The sequence below is a fragment of the Cupressus sempervirens genome, chromosome 10 (genome assembly GCF_028749045.1).
Source record: "Cupressus sempervirens isolate cs-2001-9-10 chromosome 10, ASM2874904v1, whole genome shotgun sequence".
Classification (NCBI taxonomy): domain Eukaryota; kingdom Viridiplantae; phylum Streptophyta; class Pinopsida; order Cupressales; family Cupressaceae; genus Cupressus; species Cupressus sempervirens.
In genome coordinates, this window is record NC_143127.1 from 966,615,995 (window position 1) to 966,639,335 (window position 23,341).

The 23,341-nt window shown below is 34.7% G+C and overlaps 1 protein-coding gene across 1 annotated transcript in view; it reads right to left on the minus strand.

Moving 5' to 3' along the window:
- LOC149537191 (polygalacturonase ADPG2-like) overlaps positions 1-18,632 on the minus strand; it is a 52,619-nt gene extending 33,987 nt beyond the window's left edge. The window contains exon 1 of the mRNA XM_089806419.1: positions 18,627-18,632. Coding sequence (XP_089662545.1) covers positions 18,627-18,632 — 6 coding nt within the window. The remainder of the gene's footprint in view (positions 1-18,626) is intronic.
- Positions 18,633-23,341: the final 4,709 nt, after the last annotated feature.

The following is a 23,341-nucleotide window of genomic DNA, read 5'->3' on the forward strand; positions in this document are numbered from 1 at the left end:
ATTGTGAGGTATGCTCATCAATTCACCTTTGATGACCATGTTGATGAGATGATGATACAGAGATATACTTTGGTTTCTAGTGCTTATAATCAGTTATGGGATAGTTTGATGCCTCAGGCTGAGAGTTGTGATGGGCATGACATGATGATAGGTTCTGCAGTTGACAGCTTGATAATACATGACTTAGAGCAGGAGTTTTGGAGTGATGCTTCAGCGGGTGTTGTTATTGATTCTACTCCTTTGGCTATGACATCTCCTAACTTAGCTGGTGATCAATCATAGTGGGTTGTATCACTTGTTCATGGTGAGCTGTTGAGTAAGGTTGGTTTTTTTTATCAACATTATATTGCAGGGTATGTACATCAATTAGCATTTGATCCTTGTGTTGAGGATTTGATGGTAGGAAAATTTGGTTTGGGTTCTATTTCTTGCTATTTATCTTGTAATGTCTTTTCACCATCAACAGTGCATGAGAGTTATAGTTATGAGACAATGGTCAGTGATTTGCAAAGTTGTGTTGACTGTAGGAGTTGTACAATGTGTGGATTCTCCATACTTTGTACTATTTCATTCGGGAGCATTCACCATTGTTGCAGAGTTGGATTGTACATTCTATATAGGACAGTGGGATTTGTTGATGGTATTTACTGTGTTGGCAGTTTGATTTGTCCACTTTACTTGGGTTTTGATGTTCTAAGAGTTTGTGTCTCATGGGTTTCTGACTGTGGTAGTGGTGATTTTAGAGTTTGGTTGAGCTGTAATTGTCAGTTTGGTTATGGATTCCTCTTGGTTATATTGTAGAGGATATTGCAGGAGACTTTGTTAATTGATAGTAGTATAGTTCATGACTAAATTTGGGATCTAGGTGGATTGATTGGTTTATTGTTCAGCCATTTCTTGAGGAAAAGAAATATTTGGGAGGGGAGGACTTGTCATGTCCCTTTTCAAATAATTAAAAATAATAATCTTTTCTAAGGTAGGCAGACCCAAAAAAGGTGAAGTTTCGGAAAAAGGGGATAATCTTTGGAAGCTAATGGACTAATAAATGAAAATTATTATTAAAATATGTTTTATTAACCCCTCTTGGACGTGAGTTAGGGTTATGCCCTCTTTTAAGGGGTTTGAAGGCTTTTTGGGCTGATTCCAGAACTTGATTTTTGCTTATTGCTTTGTTGTTCTTCAGAGGCTACCAAACCTGTGGAGAAGGGGACCCAAGGATGGGAGTTTGTAGGTTTTCAAGAAGGCTAAGGATGGGAGTTTGAGGCCATTCCATGTGCAATCTCATGTAGAGTTTTCCCTTGTGCTGAACAGTGCAAATTTGTGGGTTTTCGGGTGTATTTTTTGTAAGAGTTTGTTGTTTTCAGTTGAGTATTTCATATCAGTTTGGGTTGCTTCTGTATTTCAGACTTTAAAATGTTAAAATAGAGCTAAATATATGTATTGGGACATGATTAAACTTTTGAGATAGATTATTAGTGTTTTTGTGATGTTTTCAGGCATTTTTGTATTAATTTCAGGAGCCAAATGAGCATAGTTATTGTCCTATGTTTGTGAGTTGTTGTGTAAATGCTATACAGATCTAGAAATGTCATTTTTTAGGCCATTATGCTGCTAAAATTTTTGTAAAAATTTCCATTTTCAGATTTATTAATAATTTGTGAAGTTGTGAAGTTTTTGGCACTATTTCAAACATACCCGATTTGGGGTTTATTGAGAAATTGGTGGATCTTTGTAATATTGGTTGTTTGATTTTGAAAATCTGATTAGAGCCTTGAAATATCATATAAAATAAAAAAAGGGACATTTCATTGTTCTTTCTACTTTGATTGTTTCAGAAAAAAATGAATGTTTAGGAATAGTTGTTGCAATTGAGCAAGGAGAAAAAATAGTTGCTATAGATTCTGATACAGTACTGCGGCACAATAGACTTGGGCACATGAGTGAGAAATTTATGAAATTAATTAATTCAAAAAAAATTTTACCAAGTCTAAATTTTTTTATATTCTTGTGAAATTTGTGTGTATGGAAAACAAAAGAGAGTGAGTTTTGTCAAGACTGATAAGGAAAATAAAAGTAAGAGATTAGAGCTTGTGCATACATCTAGATGTATGGGTACCAACTTAGGTATCTTCCCTTGGTGGCTCTCATTATTATGTTACATTTATTAATGATGCAACTAGAAAATTATGGGTTTATTTTCTTAGACATAAATTTCATGTATTTCAAACTTTTAAGAATGGAAATGCTTGTTTGAACATGAGACTAGTAAAAGATTAGAATGTCTCAGATTTGATAATGGTGGTGAGTATTGCTACAAAGAGTTTGAAGGTTATTTATTCACTAATGGTATTCATAGATAGAAAACTGTTCCAAGGACTCTGCAGGAAAATGGAGTGGTTGAATTCATGAACAACATGCAAGTAGCATGAGGTTGCATGTTGGGTCGCCCTTAAACATGTGGGTAGAGATTGTTAATAACTTGATATATTTGATCAAAGGAGTTCTATCTACTCCATTGGGTTTTGGTATTCTAGAGGAAGCATGGATTGGTAAGAAGGTGAGTTATTCTTTTCTCAAAACTTTTAGTTGTGAAGCATTTGCTCATATAGATTCTAAAAATAGAACTAAGCTAGAAGCTAAGTCAAAGAAATTTGTATTTGTTGGATATGGAATTATTGAACTTGATTATAGGCTTTGTGTAAGAATTTTCCTTAGGAAAAATTTCACCCAAGATCAAAGAACTTGAACACAAGCACAACTGTAGACCAAAAGGTATGATCAATATATCAAAGTATGTCCTCGTACATCACTCTATGTACATAAACACTAGGAGTGCCTATATATAAAGGCTTCTCAAGATGCACCTAGAATGTCTCTAGAAGGTGCTAGGAGATAAGATAAGCATGAAAACTAAGCACATGTCTTATCTTTCATTCTAGATTGGAGGATAAGAATGACAAAATGTATCTCAAGTGGAGATGTTGTAGACACCATGTGCTTAATTAGTGTGCTAACTCCTATGTTGTCAACATGACAACTCACAAGAGTATGCATACTCCTAGGTGACTAATAAATAAATAATAAACTAATGCATTAACCTAAGTAAACTTAGGTAAGTGTAAATTTTAAATACTTATTTACACCAACACCCTCCCTTAGGTGAAACTTAGGGGAATGCACTTAAGTTCACACAACCTAGGATGAAATGCATAATGGGTCCTGGCTACTAGGCCATGTTAGGTACCCATGTACATAATGAAAAATGCAATCTCTCATAAAGAAGAGAAAGAGGGAAAACCTCATGGGAAAAACCCTCCCCCAAAAAGAGAGATGAAAAAAATAAGATGCATGGATGGATGGAGTAATCAAGACCCCCCCATTACGACATACATCTAGTATATACAAATGAGAAGTATGAGAAGGACAAAACCCCTTAAGAGGAAAAAGTCCCCCCCATAAAAGAGAAGAAGAAGGAGACAAGGTAGTCCCACCCCAAATGTAGTGTGTTGGTCAGTGAGAAATGCTCCAATGTAGAAGTTGATCCATGATCATTGTATAACATTCCTCCCCTTTGGAAGAAACAATGGCAGAGGTACAAGTGAGATGCTTCCCTTGTGTGTGGAAAGACTCTTGATGATGAAAGGTATCTCTAAAACCTATTCAACTATCTATGTGTCAATACTAACAATGGGTCCTTCCAATACTATTGAGAAGAAGTGTAGATCTAGCAAGGATTAAAGTAGAACATGTTTCAAAGAACAATTTGTCTCCTCAAATGATAAAAAAACCTCCTACAATTGTTGTACATAAGGATCCACAATCACATCAGCCTATAAAGACTAATCATGTAGAGAATGGACATGAGGGTCAAAGTTTCCCCTCACAACAACTATAGAAGGATCGTCCTCATCAAAGAGAAGTGGTATATCATCAAAGAAGTCTCCCAAATCTACTATGTGTGACTCCATGAGAAAACTTGAAATGTCTGCCAAGAAGTCATCACCTAAGGCTAGAATTGGAAGATAAAGTGTACCTTGTTGTGTTGAAGTATATGAATTGTTCATTGTGGAAATAGATGAAGTATTCACCTTAATAAAAAGAAGACAAATATCATCAATAATGTCTCCCACATCTTCAATGTGAGGCTCCACAAACAAACCTACAATGTTTGGAAGGAAGTCATCACATGAAGGTAAGGTAGGAAGACATGAAGGTTCCTACTACACTAAATCCGAAGCATCTATGGTTGGAAATGGATCATTAGTAGCAACAACAACATCTAGAGGTGTGATCTCATCTGGAGAGGATGTAGCTACAACTGGAGGTAAAAGATCTTTTGGGAATAGAGGAATTTGTGGATCTCCATACAACTCCCAAAGATAGATCCAAACATCATATGGATCAATGGACTTCATGTCATCAAGTGAATTCATAATATCCATATCCATAAATAGATAGAGTGTACGAAAAATGAGGGAAATTGTGTCCTCATTGTAGGTAAGTCCTCTCGCATATGGCAGTGCATTGTACTGACTAAGACATGTGAGAACCAATTGACTCCACTATTGATAGTTGTCTGGTGTCAAGATGATTAATGATGTACTAATCAATGTAACATCCAAAATGCAAAATGAATCAAAGAAACCACCCCCCCCCCCCACAATGTATGATTTAAGCACTTTTATAGCCACTTGCCAATTTAGGGCCTATTTCTAAAAGTAGTATTTCTATTCATAAAACTTATACTATGGTTATAAATCTGGAAAGTAGACAAAAAATAATGCACTTTCAAAAAAAAGGAACCTATTTTTGAGTCTAGATGAACCCGTACAGAGCATTTCAAGTTGAAAAATATAAGATTGGATAGGTACAGTCACCAAAAGACACAAATTCTAACCAATCCTTGCACCAAAACTAGAAAAGAACACCACCACTAAAAATTTTAGAAAATTCTACCCAAAATCAAAAAAATTTGCACCTAATTTGGAGTCTAGATGACCGAGTTAGGGCCTCCCAAAGTTGGGCTACCAAATCAAAATTACATCTAAGGAGGGGTTTGGGCAAAAAATTGTGAGCTTAGAATTCATGGTCAAATGTCCATTGTAGTAGTTATAAAATGCCTAAAAATGATGATTAGATGATTGTCAAATTTAATCACATAAAATGCTGATGTGGCAAAAAATTAGCCTCATTTGCTAATGTGGCAAGCTGACAAGACATATGGATGGTACAGTCAGATGTTGTTACTGTGTAGGTATAGTTTGTTGAGTCACTTGGTGACATGTACAGTCCATGATGGTGGTTTTCGAGCTGGTCATCTAATGAGATATCACTGGGTTGGAGGTTCCTGAGGTTGACTGGGGCTCCACATGTAAACAAGTGTGTAGGTGATAGTTGGCGAATTGAATGTCTATGTGGCCTAGTTTGTGTGTTACCATGTAGTGAAGCTACAAAGTTGGTACTAAGGTGGACTGTCACAGTGATGTCAAATGTCACTACGTAAGTGCTTTGCAGTGGCTGAGAAAGTAAAATGACCGGGAGCTAGAGGGATTATGTCAGCGGTGGCAGAAAGCAAATTTGCATCACTAAAAAAGCTAATACCACCTGTGGGATATATCCCACATTGATGTGAGTTGAAGCCTCCAATGAAGATAAAATGAAACCCACACAGACTCAAGGTAAAGTGGAAGCCAAGGGTTGTAGGTTGGTCGCCAGGTTGTGAAGACATCCATCAAACTTTGATGCCAAGTGATATTGGCCAAATTTTGTGAAATATGCCTCCCACTGAAAAGGAATAATATTTTTGTCTTGAAATATGAAATAAATTATGCATAGGGTGCAGCGTTGGGATGTGACTACCTAGTGCCTATAGCAAAAGAAATTTCTCTGCTGCCCGAAGCGCAAAAAAAATTCAAAAAAATAGCTCCGAAAATGTAGAGAAAAAACTAGATCTGAAAATTAATTACGAAGGTTGCAAATCAAGCCTTTGATTTCTGGTTTGCAAAAAGATTTTGCCTCAAAATCGAATTCGGCCTAGGGTAGCCAAATTTATAGCTGATCTTCACCAAATTGACATTTTGGATGCAATGGTAAGGTTTGTTCTAGCTCTAGACACTCCTAATGACTACAATACTCTGGATTTGGGTTGAGGTGCTAAATCAATAGGATGGTCTCAAATAACTATGTGAAGAAAAATTATCCAAGAGCTCTAATACCATGTAAGAATTTTTCTTAAGGAAAAATTCACCCAAGATTGAAGAACTTGAACAGAAGCAAAATTGTGGACCAAAAGGTATGATCAATATATCAAAGCATAGCCTCATACATCACTCTGTGTACATACACAATAGGAGTACTTGTAAATAAAGGCCTCTCAAGATGTATGTAGAATGTCTCTAGAATGTGCTAGGAGATAAAATAATCATGAAAACTAAGCACACATCTTATCCTTCATTCTAGATGAGAGGATAAGAATGATAAGGTGTATCTCAAGTGGAGATGTTGCAGACACCATGTGCTTAATTAATGTGCTAACTCCTATGTTGTAGACACCATGCACATAAAAGAGGTGTGAACTCTTGTTTTTTCAAATGAAAACTCACAAGAGTATGCATACTCCTAGGTGACTAATAAATAAATAATAAACTAATGCATTAACCTAAGTAAACTTAAGTAAGTGTAAATAGTAAATACTTATTTACACCAACACTTTGAAATTTTGAAAATCATAAAATTGTAAGAAGCAGGGATGTCATATTCAATGAGAAAGTGTTGTACAAATATTTTTTGCAGCAACAAGAGAGGAAAGAAAATGATTATGTAGTGTTGGATGATACTTCAAAAGTTGATGTTTCAGCAATTCCTCATGATTTGTAACAATTGCATCAACAAATACCTCACGACCTAATGAATGTTAGATGGTCAACAAGGCTAAGTAGACCTCCAGAAAGATTTTCTCCCTCTTTGAATTGTATTTTACTTACTAATGCTTGTGAACCTAAATGTTATGATGAAGTTGTGTAGGTGGATATAAAGATTCAGTGAGAGTTTGCAATGAAAGAATAAATGGACTCTTTGCTAAAAAATAAGACATGGAATTTATACAAGTTGCCTACAATTAAAAAGGCTTTACAGAGTAAGTGGGTTTACAGGTTGAAAGAAGAGGATGGGGGTAATAAAATATTTAAAGCTAGGTTAGTTGTAAAAGGATTCGTACAGAAAAATGGCATTGATTTTGATGAGATATTTTCTCATGTTGTTAAAATGACTTCTATTCACACTATTTTAAGTATTATGGCTATTGAAGATTTGCATTTAGAGAAGCTTGATGTTAAAACATCCTTCCTTTATGGTGATTTCAATAAAGAGATATATGGCATAGCCACAAGGATTTGAGGTCAAAAGTAAGGAGAACTTACTTTGTGGATTGAAGAAAAGTTGATGTAGCTTGAAGCAAGCACCTCGGCAATGGTATCTAAAATTTGATAGGTTTATGCATGAGCATGGATATAGCAAGTGTCATTCATATCATTGTGTTTATTTTAAGAGGTTGGATGATGACAGCTACATTATTTTATGTTTATATGTTGATGATATGCTTGTAGCTAGGTCTAACATGGATCATATTAAGTGGCCGAAATGCCAATTATCACATGCATTTGCTATGAAGGATTTGGAGGTAGAAAAACAATCCTTGGTATGAAGATTTGTAGAGATAGGAAGAACAAAAAATTGAAAATATCTTAGGCTGATTATGTTGAGAAGGTGTTGCAATGTTTCTCTATGGAGAATGCTAAAGCTGTCAGCGCACCTTTACCTAGTCACTTGAATTTGACTAAGGAGATGTGTCCAAAGACACAAGAAGAGGAGGATAAGATGTCCAAGGTACCCTATGTTTCAACTATAGGAAGCTTGATTTATGCTATGGTGTGTATTAGGCCAAATGTTACACATGCAGTGGGAGTTGTTAGTAGGTATATGAGTCATCCAGGAATCAAGCATTGGAATGTAGATAAATGGATTCTCAGATATTTGAGAGGAACACCTAGTAAGTGTTTACACTTTTGGGGCTCTACTACTAATTTTCAACAATATGTTGACTTAGATTTGGCAAGAGATATTGATACTAGACAGAGTACTATAGTTTATGTATTTACATTTTCTAGTTTACAGAAGGTTAATTCTTTATCCACTATAGAGGTGGTTAAGGAGATGATATGGCTTTAGTTCTTCTTGGAAGAATTGGGACACCTTAAAAGGGATAGTTATTTGTTTATAGATAGTTAGAGTGTCATTCATCTTGAAAAGAATTTTTCTCTACATTCAAAGACAAAACACATGTAGTTGTGGTACCATTTCATTTAGTTAGTTTTTTATGATGGACAGTTAAAGCTAGAGAAGATACATATAGATGCTAATCCAATAGATATGTTTACCAAGGTAGTAACAAGGGAGAAGCTGAACTCCTCTTTAGCTTTGGTTGGTCTTCAAGACTAAACAAAATAAAAGAATAGAAGAGTCTAGGGTGGTTTGATATGTTCTAGTGGGAGCTATAGGTTTAATGGTGCTCCAATCAATCTCCAAGTGTGAGGATATTATTATGGAGTCTGATCAGTCTCCAAGTAGGAGATTATTATGATGTGGAGCCTAATCAAACTCAAAGGTTTACTTGGTGTGGTTTCCCTCCAAACTATTTCTATGGGGTTTGGGGGTAGTGCCCCCAATATAGAGTCAAGGGGAGTACCCCTATGGGGTCCTGGGGTAGTGCCCCAAGTTCACTCCCTGTCACAATATAGGGTGGGGTTGAGGGGTAACACACCCACTAAATTTTATGGGGATAGTGCCCCTGAAGCCAAAAATGACCTTATATTGTAAAAGATTGATCCAAGTGGATTTAGAAAGGCTAAAAATTCCACAGTCTCAAAATCTCTCAAATTCAGCATCAGTACAAAGAATTATGAAAATTAAAGTCAATGCAACTTGAATTGGTGAAAAAGGAGCTCATTTAAAAATTTTATACTTCGTCAAAGTTTGAGTCAAACTAGCAAACTGGGGGTTGACTTGATAAAAAGAGGTGAAATTGAAGCATCTCAAAAGTGGTCAACAATGGGTTTCAAATTAAATATCTTGTCAAGAGCTTTCTGACAAAGTTCGTTTAATCTAAAACAAAGTTCTCATGTGGAAGATATACTCATTTGAAGATAGTAAGGAAATTGAGTCAAATGATGATGTCAGCATGACATCAATAGGTACAATCAACATTTTAATGTAATGGACTAGTAACAAGTTGACACGTGATAGAATATGAACAAACATAAAAATGACACATGGATGAAAATCTTATCTAGATTGGATGGTCTACTCTTAACAAAAGTTAGGTAGAAGGTTCAAACTTAGAACCTCACTACTCCTACTTTCCCCCTCTACCATTAAACCATCTATTGCATTGTGTTTTAAGTCAATGACATCTTCTTTTGTATTTTTGGAGGGTGGATAAGACTAAGATGTGTGGGAAATGGGGCTTGAGCCATCTCCACCATATTCCTAAAAATGAATACAATGCAATTTAATTACACCCCCAAACATAGAAAAGTTTTCAAAAAAAAAAACTTTAAAAGTTTGTTAATATGTAGAGAATCCCATATTAATTTGAATCCCTATTATTTTTACAAATCAATGAAAATTAAGAGGGTTGTTATTTGTAAAAGGAAGGGGTTAGTTTATTTTTATTGGCTTATGATTATTGAAGTTAAATTAGGTTTTAATTTGTTATTTTATTATTTTAAAATGGGAAGCTAGTTATATTTTGTTATGTAATTTGGGAGTCAAATGGTTATTTGGTTTAGACCAAATAAGGCATATTTTTTTTTGTTTAAAAGGGGGGAATTTTTTCTTGAGAGAACAATTAGAGTTTGAAGGAGAATTTTGGGAGGGATTATATTCATGGGAAAATTTTGTACATTCTTGAGAGCATTTTGTAAAGTGAGGAGATGTTATAAGCATGAAGGCATTGTGTATTGTCTTCAAGTGCATTGAAAGAGATTGTAAGCACTCGAAGCTTGGATTCTGTAATAAAGCATTTTTCTTGGAAAATTTAATAAAGCAGTCCCCCGATTGAGAAGCGGACCCAGAGATGCAGCCTTGCCTGAATAAACTCCATATCTAATTGTTTGCATCTCTTTACTATATTTTTCTTATTTCTTCTATTCTCTCAATTCTTTAAGTTTTTTTATTGTTATGAAACACTTACTTGATTAATTGTGTTTAAAGCATAAATTTTCTTATAATTTCAATAGTTTAAAATACATAGCCATGCATTTACTGCTTGGATCAGGAAAGTATATCTAATTGTTGGGATTAAGTCATAAAACTTATAGATCCTAAATCAGATCAAGTTTGTTATCAGAGCCTATTTTGTAGAGAAATTGCAGGTGGTGAATGTCAACTACGTTGAAGTTAAAACAAGGAGAAGGTGAACTTGTAGAGTTCAATCTAGATATTGGGAAAAGAAGAACTTTTTTGCAAGTCATGGCATCTGAACAAAATCTTCCCAAGTTTGATACAGAAGCCTTCTAGAGATATTTTGTGGAGTTAAGAGCATTGGTGGGCATTCTTCTTCAAGAGAGACATGAGCAATAATTGAGAAAGGCAGATAAGGCTAAGAAGAAGGAGGAAGCAAAATCCTTGTCAAAAGATGACAAAGGCAAAGGAGTAGGAGGTGGTAATGACTTTCCTGAACCTTCATCCCCATCTTCTTCATCCTCTTCATCCTCTTCTTCTTCTTCTTATGAGTCATTTACTTCTTCTAAAAAGAAACATGTGAAGACATTGTAAGAATTTTCCTTAGGGAAAAATTCACCCAAGATTAAAGAACTCAAACACAAGCACAACTGTAGACCAAAAAGAGTATGATCAATATATCAAAGCATGTCCTAATACATCACTCTATGTACACACACATTAGGAGTGTCTGTATATAAAGGCCTCTCAAGATGCATCTAGAATATCTCTAAGAAGAGCCAAGAGATAAGATAAGCATGACAACTAAGTACACATCTTATCCTTCATTGTAGATGAGAGGATAAGAATGACAAGGTGTATCTCAAGTGGAGATGTTGTAGACACCATGTGCTTAATTAGTATGTTAACTCCCATGTTGTAGACACCATGTGCATAAAAGAAGTGTGAACTCCTATGTTGTCAACATGACAACTCACAAGAGTATGCATACTCCTAGGTGACTAACTAAAAATAATAAAATATGCATTAACCTATGTAAACTTAAGTAAGTGTAAATGGTAAATACTTATTTACACTAACACCCCCCCTTAAGTGAAACTTAAGGGAATGCACTTAAGTTCACAAAATATAGGATGAAATGCATGATGTGTCCCAGCTACTAGGCCATGTTAGGTACCCATGTACATAATAAAATTCAATCTCTCATAAAGTAGAGAAAGAGGGAAACCTCATGGGAAAAACCCTCTCCCAAAAAGAGATAAGAAAAGACAAGATGCATGGATGGATGGAGTAATCAAGTCCCTCTCATTATGACATACATCAAGTACATAAAAAAGTGAAGATGGGAAGGACAAAACCTCGTAAGAGGAAAAAGTCCCCCCCCCCCATAAAAGAGAAGAAGGAGGAGACAAGGTAGTACCCCCCATTCCCCTCCCCCCCCCCAAATATAGTGTGTCGATAGTGAGAAATGCTCCATTGTAGAAGTTGATCCATGAGCACTGAATAATGTTCCTCTCCTTTGGAAGAAATAATGGCAAAGGTACAGGTGAGATGCTTCCCCTATGTGTGGAAAGAACCCCAAAGATGTATGATGGCCCTGGAACCCTCTCAAATGTCCCTGTGTCAATGTTGATGGTCGTCCCTTCTAACAGTGCTGAAAAGAAAAAGTGGAGATCTGGCATGGATATCTATAGAACCTATCCCATAGAGCCAACTATCTCCTCAACTAATAAAGAGACCTCCTACAATAATTGTACATAAGATCCACAACCACGTCAACCTGTAAAGATTGATCATGTAGAGAACAGACATGAGGGTTAGAGTGAACCCTCGCAACAACTGTAAAAGGATCATCTTCATCAAAGAGAAGATGTATGTCATCAAAGAAGTCTCCCAAATTTGCAGTGTGTGACTCTACAAAAAAACCTAAAATATCTGCCAAGAAGTCATCATCTAATGTTGGAGCTAGAAGACAAAGTGTACCTTATTGTGCTAAAGTACATGATATATCACTGTGGAAATGGATGAAGTATTTTCCTTAAAGAGAAGACAAATATCATCAATGATGTCTCCCACATCCTCATTGTGAGACTCCACAAATAGATTTGCAATGTCTAGAAGGAAGTTGTTGCATGAAGGTAAAGTAGGAAGACATGAAGGTACTTGTTGCACTGAATCTAAAGCATCTATGGCTAGAACTAGATCAGTAGTAGCAATAGAAGCATCTAGAGGTGAGATCTCATCTAGAGAGGATGCAGCTACAATTGGAGGTAAAGAATATTTTGGGAATGGAGGAATTCATGGATCTCCATACATCTCCCAAAGATGAATCCAATAAACATATGGATCAAATGACTTAGTGTCCTCAAGTGAATCCATAACCTCCATATCCATAAATAGAAAGAGAGTATGCCAAATGAGGGCACTTGTGTCTAGATTGTAGGTAAGTCCTCTCACATATGGTAGTGTATTATGTTGACTAAGATATGTGATAACCATTGACTCCATTGCATATAGTTGGCTAGTGTCAAGATAATTAAATCTTCCTCTTCCATGATGGACTAATCAATGTACCCCCAAAGATGTAAAATAAATCAAAGAACCCCCCCTAATGTATGATTTAAGCACTTGATAGCCACTTGGAAATTTAGGGCCTATTTTTGAAAGCAGTATGTCTATCCATAGAACTTATAATTTGATTACAAATCTAGAAAATAGACAAAAAAATGCACTTTCAAAAAAATAGAACCTGATTATGTGTCCAAAAGAGCCCGTACTAAGAATTTGAAGTGGCAAAAATTGGGATTTTTGAGTTGCAAAAAAAATCAGGAATAGAGATTTCAAACTTCCTACACCAATGTGTAGATCACAAAATTCTACCCCAAAATTAAAAAAATTGCTCGAAAAAATGAGTTTGTATGAGGGAGATATCGTTGTTTGAAAATTACTACTGTAATTATTTTTCCTGAATCGTTGCCGCTCCTCCAAAAATCAAATGACTCTAGATTTCACTCAGATATCTGATTTTGATGAAACAAAAGTCAATTTGGGGGTTTTTTGACCTTTTGAATGTGATGCAAATATATGATTTGCACTAGCAAGCACCAATCTTCACCTACAACAAATCTCTCCTATGGCCCAATGGCCAAAAAAATTGGAAAATAATGTAGATCCAAAAAAATTATAGAGATGCAAATGAAAAAAAAAGTAGATCTGAAAATAAAATGTACAGATCTAAAATGATCATACCAATTTTGTAAATTGGGCCTTCGAGTGCTAGTTTGCAAAAAAAAATTGCCTTAATTTTGACTATAGCCTAAGGTAGGAAAAATTATAGTCAAAATTCACCAAATCGACACACCAGATGCAATGGCAAGGTCCACTTTGGCTCTAAACACTCCCAATGACTACGATACTGCAGATCTAGGTTGAGGTGTTAAAGTAATAAGATGGTCTTGAATGGCTATATGAAGAGAGATTCCCCAAGATCTCTAATACCATGTAAGAAATTTCCCTAGGGAAAAATTCACCAAAGATCAAAGAACTCAAACACAAGCACAATTGTAGACCAAAAAGAGTATGATCAATATATCAAAGCATTTTCTAATACATCGCGTTGTGTACATACACATTAGGAGTGCCAGTATATAAAGGCCTCTCAAGATGCATCTAGAATGTCTCTAGAAAGAGCCAGGAGATAAGATAAGCATGACAACTAAGCATACGTCTTATCATCCATTGTAGATGAGAGGATAAAAATAAGAAGGTGTATCTCAAGTGGAGATGTTGTAGACACCATGTGCTTAATTAGTGTGCTAACTCTTGTGTTGTAGACACCATGTGCATAAAAGAGGTGCAAACTCTTATGTTGTCAACATGACAACTCACAAGGGTATGCATACTCCCAGGTGACTAACAAGAAATAATAAAATATGCATTAACCTAAGTAAACTTAAGTAAGTGTAAATAGTAAATACTTATTTACACCAACAGACACCTTTCTTAAAGCTTGATGTGAAATTTGATTTGCCCATATATAATGGTGAATTGGATGCAAAGAGAATGGATAATTGGCTTAATTAGATCGAAGTGTATTGTAGGGTTTAGAATATTTTGGATGATTCTTCCAAAATCTAGCTAGCTACTCTTAGAATGGGAGGTACTGCATTAGTCTGGTGGGAGAGTAAGATCTAGGATGATCTTGCTACACATGGTAAAATCATTTCGTCTTGGTATGAATTTACTTCTTCTTTGAAGAAATAATTTTATCCTTTGGGTCATATGCAACAAGCCATTATGGATTGACAAAATCTTAGGCAAGGTAAAGGGCAGTGTGTGCAAAAGTATACATAGGTTTTTAGAAAGAAGGAATTAATTCTTGGAATTCCTCTTTACACGCAAGATACTTTATTAAAGTATATAGATGGAAGGCATTCTTATTTAAAACATACAATATTGATGTCTAGTCCTTCTAACTTTGATGAAGTATGTGTCCAAGCAACCCATATTGAAGCAAGTGAAGAAAACACAAGTTTCAGTTAAAAGAAGGAATTTGTTCCTCCTAGAAGCATCAAGAAAGGAAAGACAGTAGCCATAGTGAAGAAAGAGAAAGGTGACAAGCTAATGTTTCATATGCTTCCACTTCAAAAAGTCATGTTGTTCCTAGAGATAGTAAAAGGTGTGAACTTTTTCATATCAGTGTGATTTCCAAGAACACTAAAATTAACACATTGATAGATAGTGGGTCCCAAATTAATTTGATTTTAGAAGAACTCAACTAGGACTAGAAACTAAGCCACATAAGAGACCTTATCCATTAGGTTGGGTGTGCAATGATAACAAATTGTGAGTCACTAAACAATGTAAGTTAAGATTTTCAATAACATCTAAGTTCATAGATAAGATTGAATTTGATGTGGTTCCACTTGATATCTGTGGGATTGTGTTGGGTAGACCATACTTTTATTATAGAAAAGCTATCTTCTACAAGGAACATAATAAGTATCAGTTGTTTAAAAATGGAATTGAATACATTATAAGAGCTCATCATAGGAAGAATGAAGGATCAATTGTAAACATGGAACATTTGAAAATGATTGTAAATGCAAGCAGTAAACTAACTCTCATGTGTGCAACAACTAGTAAGGATCAGATGCAAGAAGAATCAACTCTTCAGCCCGTGATGATAAAAGAGGATTTTAAAGGTTCATTAACTAATGATGTTTCTATTAGACAGGTCCAAAATTTTGATACTTTTTCCATTTCATCAGTTATTTTATTTTCGTTGCTTCTATTTCTACTAGTTGGTACTATGTGGGTGATGGACATAACAATGAACACTGGTGGATATATGGTTGATTATATTAGCAGTGCTATTTCATTCTTCATAGTGTGTGTGATGATCCAGATATTCAAAATTCTAGTAGTTTGTATAGGTGATATTGGACAAGTGAGACAAACATGCCCTCATTTTCATTTGATGTAAAAATAAATTTTTGGAGGCCCAAAAGCTTCTCAATGGAAAGGAATGATGTAGGTGGATTCAGAAAGGCTAAAAATTCCACACTCTCAAAATCTCTCAAATTCAGCATGAGTACAAAGAATTCTGAAAATTGAACCCAATGCAACTTGAATGGGTGAAAATGGAGCTCGTTTGCAAAAGTTATGCTTAGTCAAAGTTCAAGTCAAACTAGCAAACTAGGGGTTGACTTCATAAAAAGAGGTGAAATTGAAGCATCTCAAAAGTGTTCAACAATGGGTTTCAAATTAAAGATCATGTCGAAAGCTTTCCAGCAAAGTTCATTTCATCAAAAACAAAGTTCACATGTGGAAGATACTCATTTGAAGATAGTAAGGAAATTGAGTGAAATGATGATGTCAGCATGACATTAGTAGGTACAATCAGCTTTTGAATGTAGTGGACCAATAAAAAGTTAACATGTGTTAGAATATGAACAAACATAAAAATGACACATGGATGATAGTCGTATCTAGATTGGATGGTCTGCTCTTAACAAAACTTAGGTAGAAGATTCAAACTTAGAACCTCACTACTCCTACTTTCCCCCTCTACCATTAAAACATCTATTATGTTCTGAATAAAGTTAGTGGCATTTTCTTTTGTAACGTTGGATGGCAGATAATACTAAAACATGTGGGAACTAGGGCCCGAGCCATCTCCGCCATATTCCTAAAAATGAATACAATGAAATTTAATTACAACCCCAAACATAGAAAAGTTTTCAAAAAAAACAAACTTTATAAGTTAGTTAATGCAGAGAATCCCATATTAATTTGAACCCCTATTACTTTTATAAATCAATGAAAATTAAGAGGGTTGTTATTTGTAAAAGGAAGGGGTTAGTTTATTTTCATTGGCTTATGATTATTGAAGTCAAATTAGGTTTTAATTTGTTATTTTTTAATTTTAAAATGGGAAGCTAGTTATATTTTGTTATGTAATTTGGGAGTTAAATGGTTATTTGGTTTAGACCAAATAAGGCATACTTTTTTGTATAAAAGGGGGGAATGTTTTCTTGAGAGGACAATTAGAGTTTGAAGGAGAATTTTTGGGTGGGATTATATTCGTGGGAAAATTTTGTACATTCTTGAGACCATTTTGTAAAGTGAGGAGATGTTATAAGCACGAAGGCATTGTGTATTGTCTTCAGGTGCATAGAAAGAGACTATAAGGGCTTGAAGCTTGGATTCTATAATAAAGCATTTTTCTTGGTAGATTTAATAAAGTGGTCCCTCGATTGAGAAGTGGACCTGGAGACATAGTCCTGCCCAAATGAAATCTATATCAAATTGTTGGCATCTCTTTACTATCTTTTTCTTATTCCTTCTATTATCTGAATTCTTTAAGTTTTTTTTATTGTTATTAAACACATACTTGATTAATTTTGTTTAAAGCATAAAGTTTATTGTAATTTCAATGGTTTAAAATACATAGTCACGCATTTACTTCTTGGATTGGAAAAGTATATCTAATTGTTGGGATTAAGTCATAAAACTTATAGATCCTAAATCAGATCAAAGGTGTTGGATACTATTTTTCTATTATTCTAGCCCTAATTTTTTAAGTGGTAAAAAGCTTGTATAAAGAGGCTTAACGTAGGGATTTTCATAATGGTGATATGAAAATTGGTTCTTGCAGTGGTATTGAGCTATAAGGGGTTGCAGATTGTAATCAGGTTGTAATCACTAGATCGTAATAATATTGCACTTGCTATTTGGTGGTTGAAGCCTAGGGTTTGGGTGAACCAAGTTAAATCTTGGTGTCTTCTGTTCTTTTCTGCGTGATCTATTATTTTTTGATATTATTTTTATTTGCATGTAACGATTATTTCGGTCTAAGGTTAATCCTAATAGAAATGTAATGAAATAACTTGCACAATAAAAGAAATAATATGAAACATTATATACATAATTGATAATAGCTAAAAGTAATAGGCCACTTTGAGGGGGAAACCTCCAAATATCTCCAATGAGAACACACTTCACAATCTGATGATGAAATAAGACTTACAACCTCCTATATATACCTAACTATGCTTTGGTTGAATGGACACAACCCTTCATAACACCTAGGCCAACCTACCTACCTAAATTATAATATAATAATGATAACATGATCTAATTAAGGATTAAGATAGCCACAAGTTGACTATTCATAACCCTATATACAATAATATTAAGGGTGTAGCATGCCCCCTCTCTTGAAAGAATCATTATCCTCAATGCTAACCAAGTGTGGATTCTTTTGAATGAACTCCTCATCCTCCCATGTAGCCTCTTAAACTAGTAAATTCTTCCATTGGATGAGATACTGAATCAAGGTTTTGTTCCTCAGCTTCTTGCATGTTTTAAGAATGCACTCTAGTTTCAAAATTATTCTTCCTTCTTCATCAAGTTTTGAAAGTACTGTTTGAGTTGGACTATTCTTCTCAATTACCATTTTCAAACAATAAACATGAAAAATTGGATGTATCTTTGTTTTTGGTGGCAACTCAAGCTTGTAGGCAACACTACCAATCATTTGTATGATTTGGTATGGTCCATAATATTTTGGAGACAACTTATTATTCTTTTTTTGTTGCTTCATTGAGATTTTTTTATAAGGCTGCAATCTCAAGAAGACCCATTCACGAACTTCAAAATTTCTTTCACTATGATGTTGGTTTGCTTGTTGTTTCATTCGATTTTGTGCCATAGATAAATTCTCTTTGAGTCCTAAAAGTACCTATTGTTGATGAAGCAAGTGATCCTCTACTACTTGAACTCTTGGTGACACCTTTAATGATGATGTGATGGAAGGAGGATGATATCCATAAAGTGCCAAAAATGAAGACATGTTTAACGAGCTATGAAAATAAGTATTATACCGCCATTCTGCAAGAGGTTTCTAATCTACCCACTGAGATTGTTTTTCTAAAGTGAAAAAACATAGATATCCTTCCAAACATTTGTTAACCACCTTAGTTTTCCCATCTAATTGTGTGTGGTATGAAGAACTATGAGCCAGTTGAGTACCCAAACATGAGAATAAATCTTTCCAAAAGTGACTAGTAAAGATAGGATCATGATCACTAACAATAACCTTAGGTGTACTATGTAGCTTTTGGATATTCTCCAATAAAAATTTTGCCACTATACTTGTAAAAGGATGTGATAATGCAATAAAATGTTCATATTTAGTGAGGTGATCAACTACTACCATGATGACATTATGACCTTTAGATTTGGGGATCCCTATGATGATGTCCATGGATACCTCTTCCCAACGTTGGCTAGGAATAAATAAAGGTTGCAAGAGACCTAGTGTCTTAATTGTATCCCCCTTATTTCTTTGACAAACCAAACATTCAGCCACAAACTTTAGAATATCACTTTTTAGCCCTTCCCAAATAAAATGTTGCTTGACCCTATAATATGTCTTCAAAAATCATGAATGACCACCAATTGGGGACTCATGTAGTTCTTTGAGAATATTGTGTTTAAGAGTGAAATTCTTGTAGAGATACAAGCTCTCTTTATACCAAATAACATCCCCCTTTAAACAAAACTTATCTAAACTGCTAGGGTCACTTTTTATTTGCTGAATGAGATTACTTGTTGCAATATCATTTTTTTACTCTTCTTTTCCTTCTACCACACAATTTTCTTGTAATATTGAAAAGGCACATAATAAGGCTTCATCTTTTTCATCCTTCCTAGAAAGGGCATCGGCCACAATATTTTCCTTCCCTTTCTTGTATACAATTTCAAATTCATATCCCAACATCTTAGTGGCCCATTTGTGTTTCTCTTCTAATGATATTCTTTGTTCCAAAAAATATTTTAGGCTATCATGATCTATCTTAACCTTGAAGTGTTGACCCATTAAATAAGGCCTCCATTTTTTAACTGCATGAAGGATTGCTAAAATTTCCTTCTTGTAAATAGGTTTGAGTTGATTCTTACCTTTTAATTGACGACTTTCAAAATCAATTGGTCAACCTTCTTGCATGAGAACTGCTCCTATCCCATTTCCAGGAGCATCACATCCCACAATGAATTCTTTGGTGAAGTTTGGAGTGGCAAGCACTAGAGTTATATGCATATCCTTCTTCAATTTCTTAAATGATACATTAGCATATTCATTCCAATGAAAAGAATCCTTCTCCAATATAGTTGTAACGGGTGCTGCTATACGACCATAATTCTTCACAAATCTTCTATAGTATCCTATCAATCCCAAGAAACCCCTCAACTTCTTAATAGTTTCTAGAATAGGTCATTCCATGATAGCCTTGATTTTGTTAGGGTCCACCTTTACTCCTTCATGTAAAACTATGTGTCCAAATACTCAACCTCCTTAAGACCAAATGCACACTTGGATGGCATAGCATAGAGTTGATGATCTTTGAGTAATTGTAATGCTTGATCTACATGTTGCAAATGTTCTTCCCAAGTCTTGCTATAAATTAATATATCATCAAAAAACACTAAGACAAACTTTCTCAAGAACTTCTTAAAAATGGAATTCATCAAAATTTGTAATGTAGATGGTGCATTGGTAAGACTGAATGGCATCACCAAAAATTCATAATGACCTTCATGGGTTTGAAATGTTGTCTTACAAATATCTTCCTCCTTAATCCACATTTGGTGATAACCCGATCTAAGGTCTAACTTGGTAAAATACATAGCTCCATTTAATTCATCTAGAAGATCATCAATGACTAGAATAGGAAACTTTTCTTTAATGGTGTACTTGTTGAGCACTCTATAATCTAAACACATGCACCAAGTTTCATCCTTCTTATACACCAGCACAATAGGTGAGGAGTAAGCACTTTGGCTATGCCTGATAATTCCTACCTCTAGCATTTCCTCAACAATTTTTTCTATCTCACTTTTTTGTATGTGTGGGTACCTATAAGGCCTAATGTTTTGTGGCTAACTCCCTAGAACTAGTTGTATGGCATGGTCATGATCCCTCTTAGGAGGAAGTCTTTTAGGCATATCTCCAAGAATCATTGAGTAATGATCAATTATTTCTTGTAAATATGGATGAGTAAGAGCATTAGATTGAGAGACTTCTAATGAGCATAGTTGGGCCACAAATCCATCCGCACCTTTCTTAAGAAGTTTTTGCATTTGATGAGAGCTTACCATCTGCGGGGATTTCACCTTCAATCCCCTCTACTCCACTACCTTTCCTTGTGATTAAAATTACATGAATAGCTCTTGGAAGTTCATCTCAATTGTTCCCAATGTAGTAAGTCATTTTGCTCCCAAAATAATATCTATTGCACCTATTAATATCACATACATTGGGGTATCATGTTGATAATCTCCCATGGATAATTTGATGTTATGACACTTCCCTGAACAACTAATTGTTTCCCATCTGCAATCAAAATTGGAAACTTTGGGGATGGATATATAAAACAATTTAGAAGAGTTTTCAACTTTTTGTTGATAAAATTATGACTACTACTTGAGTCGATCAACACTGTTACTTTCTGCTTCTTTAAGAAACCCACTACCTTGAGAGTTTGTGGTACACTGAAACATGAAAGGGAATGACAAGAAATGATTGGTTAAGAATTATGTGATTGTTGACTTGAATCCCTATCCTACTTTGATTTGGGATCATCCTCTTCTTCCTCACTTGGACATTCAATATATAACAATTTATTTTCACTACATTTATGTCCTCGACTATATTTTCTATCGCAATTAAAACACAACCCCTTTTTCTTTTCTCCTCAATTTGTTGTGGAGTCAACCTAGTAGGTTGAGGAAGATAAAAAATGTTGAATATCCTTTGTCTCTTGTCACATTAGTCCCCTTGCTTTCTAGGAATCAAGAACTTCTCCTCTACCCTATGTGCCAATATAAAAGACTCATTTACTAAACTATGACAAAACATGTGTACCTCATGTTGAATGTGATCCTTGAGACCACCAAATAATAAATCATTCAAGTTCTCCTCTATAATTGTATCAACTCTTAAGGATAGATTTTGGAATTTTTGAATATAATCCTTAACTGATCCTATTAGTTGAAGCTTAGCAAGTTGGATAAAGAATTTTTATATCACACTATTTCTATATTGTGCTTGGAGTTCTTTTGTAAAAATTGACCATGATACAGTGAGAACATTTTTCCTCCTATGAGTACAAAGCCAATGATACCAAATGAATTGATCTAGTTCTAGATATAAGGAATCCATTGTAACCTTTTTTCTATATGGGATTGATGTACTTCAAAAAAAAATTCCATTTGATTTATCCATGTTAGAGTATCCTTGCCATCAAATTTGTGCATATCCACCTTTGGAAAATAATTCCTAGGTCCTGTAGGATTAATAAAATTTGTGTCATTACTAGTTGACTTGAAGGGTTCACCTTGATTGCTTGAGAGCTCCTTCCTTGTTTCATTCATATAGGTCTTAACATCCTTTGTATATCTAATATATCTCCTCATAGGTCACACATATCCTTATTAACCTCTTCCTTAAACTTACTAAGTTCCCCATTTAGATTACTATCCTCTATTGCTTCCCAATTTTGATCAAAGGACTTCCCCTATGTCATAGAATTTTTGTTGCCTCTTGTTGTAGGCCTCGTGATGATGGAAACCAATGTTTTTGAAATAAATCACACAAATGAAATGTAAATGCTCTAATTCATTCATTTTTACATTAACTTACTTGGGCCAAGAAATCCTTACTTAGTCAAAATCCCAAAAAAAAATAGCAAATTTGCTACCTTGAGAGAGAATTTCCCTAATTTTACAATATCTTGCTCATTTTTGTTTTTAAATTTCTTCAATATTTTAATTTAGGCTCCTCTACTATGTATTGAAAAACCCCATACAAGTTATACTCCAATTTGACAAGATGTGAAAGATATGAAGATCTTAAAAAATTATGTAGAAATAGTAATTATGGAATAATTTCCTCAAATTTGCTCCATTTCCTATAAATTTTGGACTATAGCTTCTTCAATATGGTCTTCAAACACCTTTTAGAAATATTTGAAAAATTCTCAAAAATATGAAATTTATGCTCTTCCCAGAATTGCCCCAATGTTGAGGAAAGATCTTGCCTCTATGGTGCTAATATCATGCTCTAATACCACTTGTAATGAAATAACTTGCACAATAGAAGAAATAATATGAAATATTATATAAATACTTGATAATAGCTTAGAGTAATAGGTCATTTTGAGGGGGAAACCTCCAAATATCTCCAATGAGAAGACACTTCACAATCTGATGATGGAATAAGACTCACAACCTCCTATATATGCCTAATTATGCTTAGGTTGAATAGATACATCCCTTCATAATTGTTGAATAATGTTGTCCTTGATGTCACACAAATGTCATATCAGTCATTAATCTCAAGCTCACTCTCAAAAGAAATGTGGAAGATAGTGTCAACTGAGCTAACTTGGTCAAACAAAGGAAAGGTGAGAGACAGTGATCATCGAGCTCACTCAGTCATCGAAAGAAATGTGGAAGATAGTATCAACTAAGCTAACTTGGTTAAACAAAGGAAAGGTGAGAGACAAAGATCACCGAGCTCACTCGATCATCGAAAGAA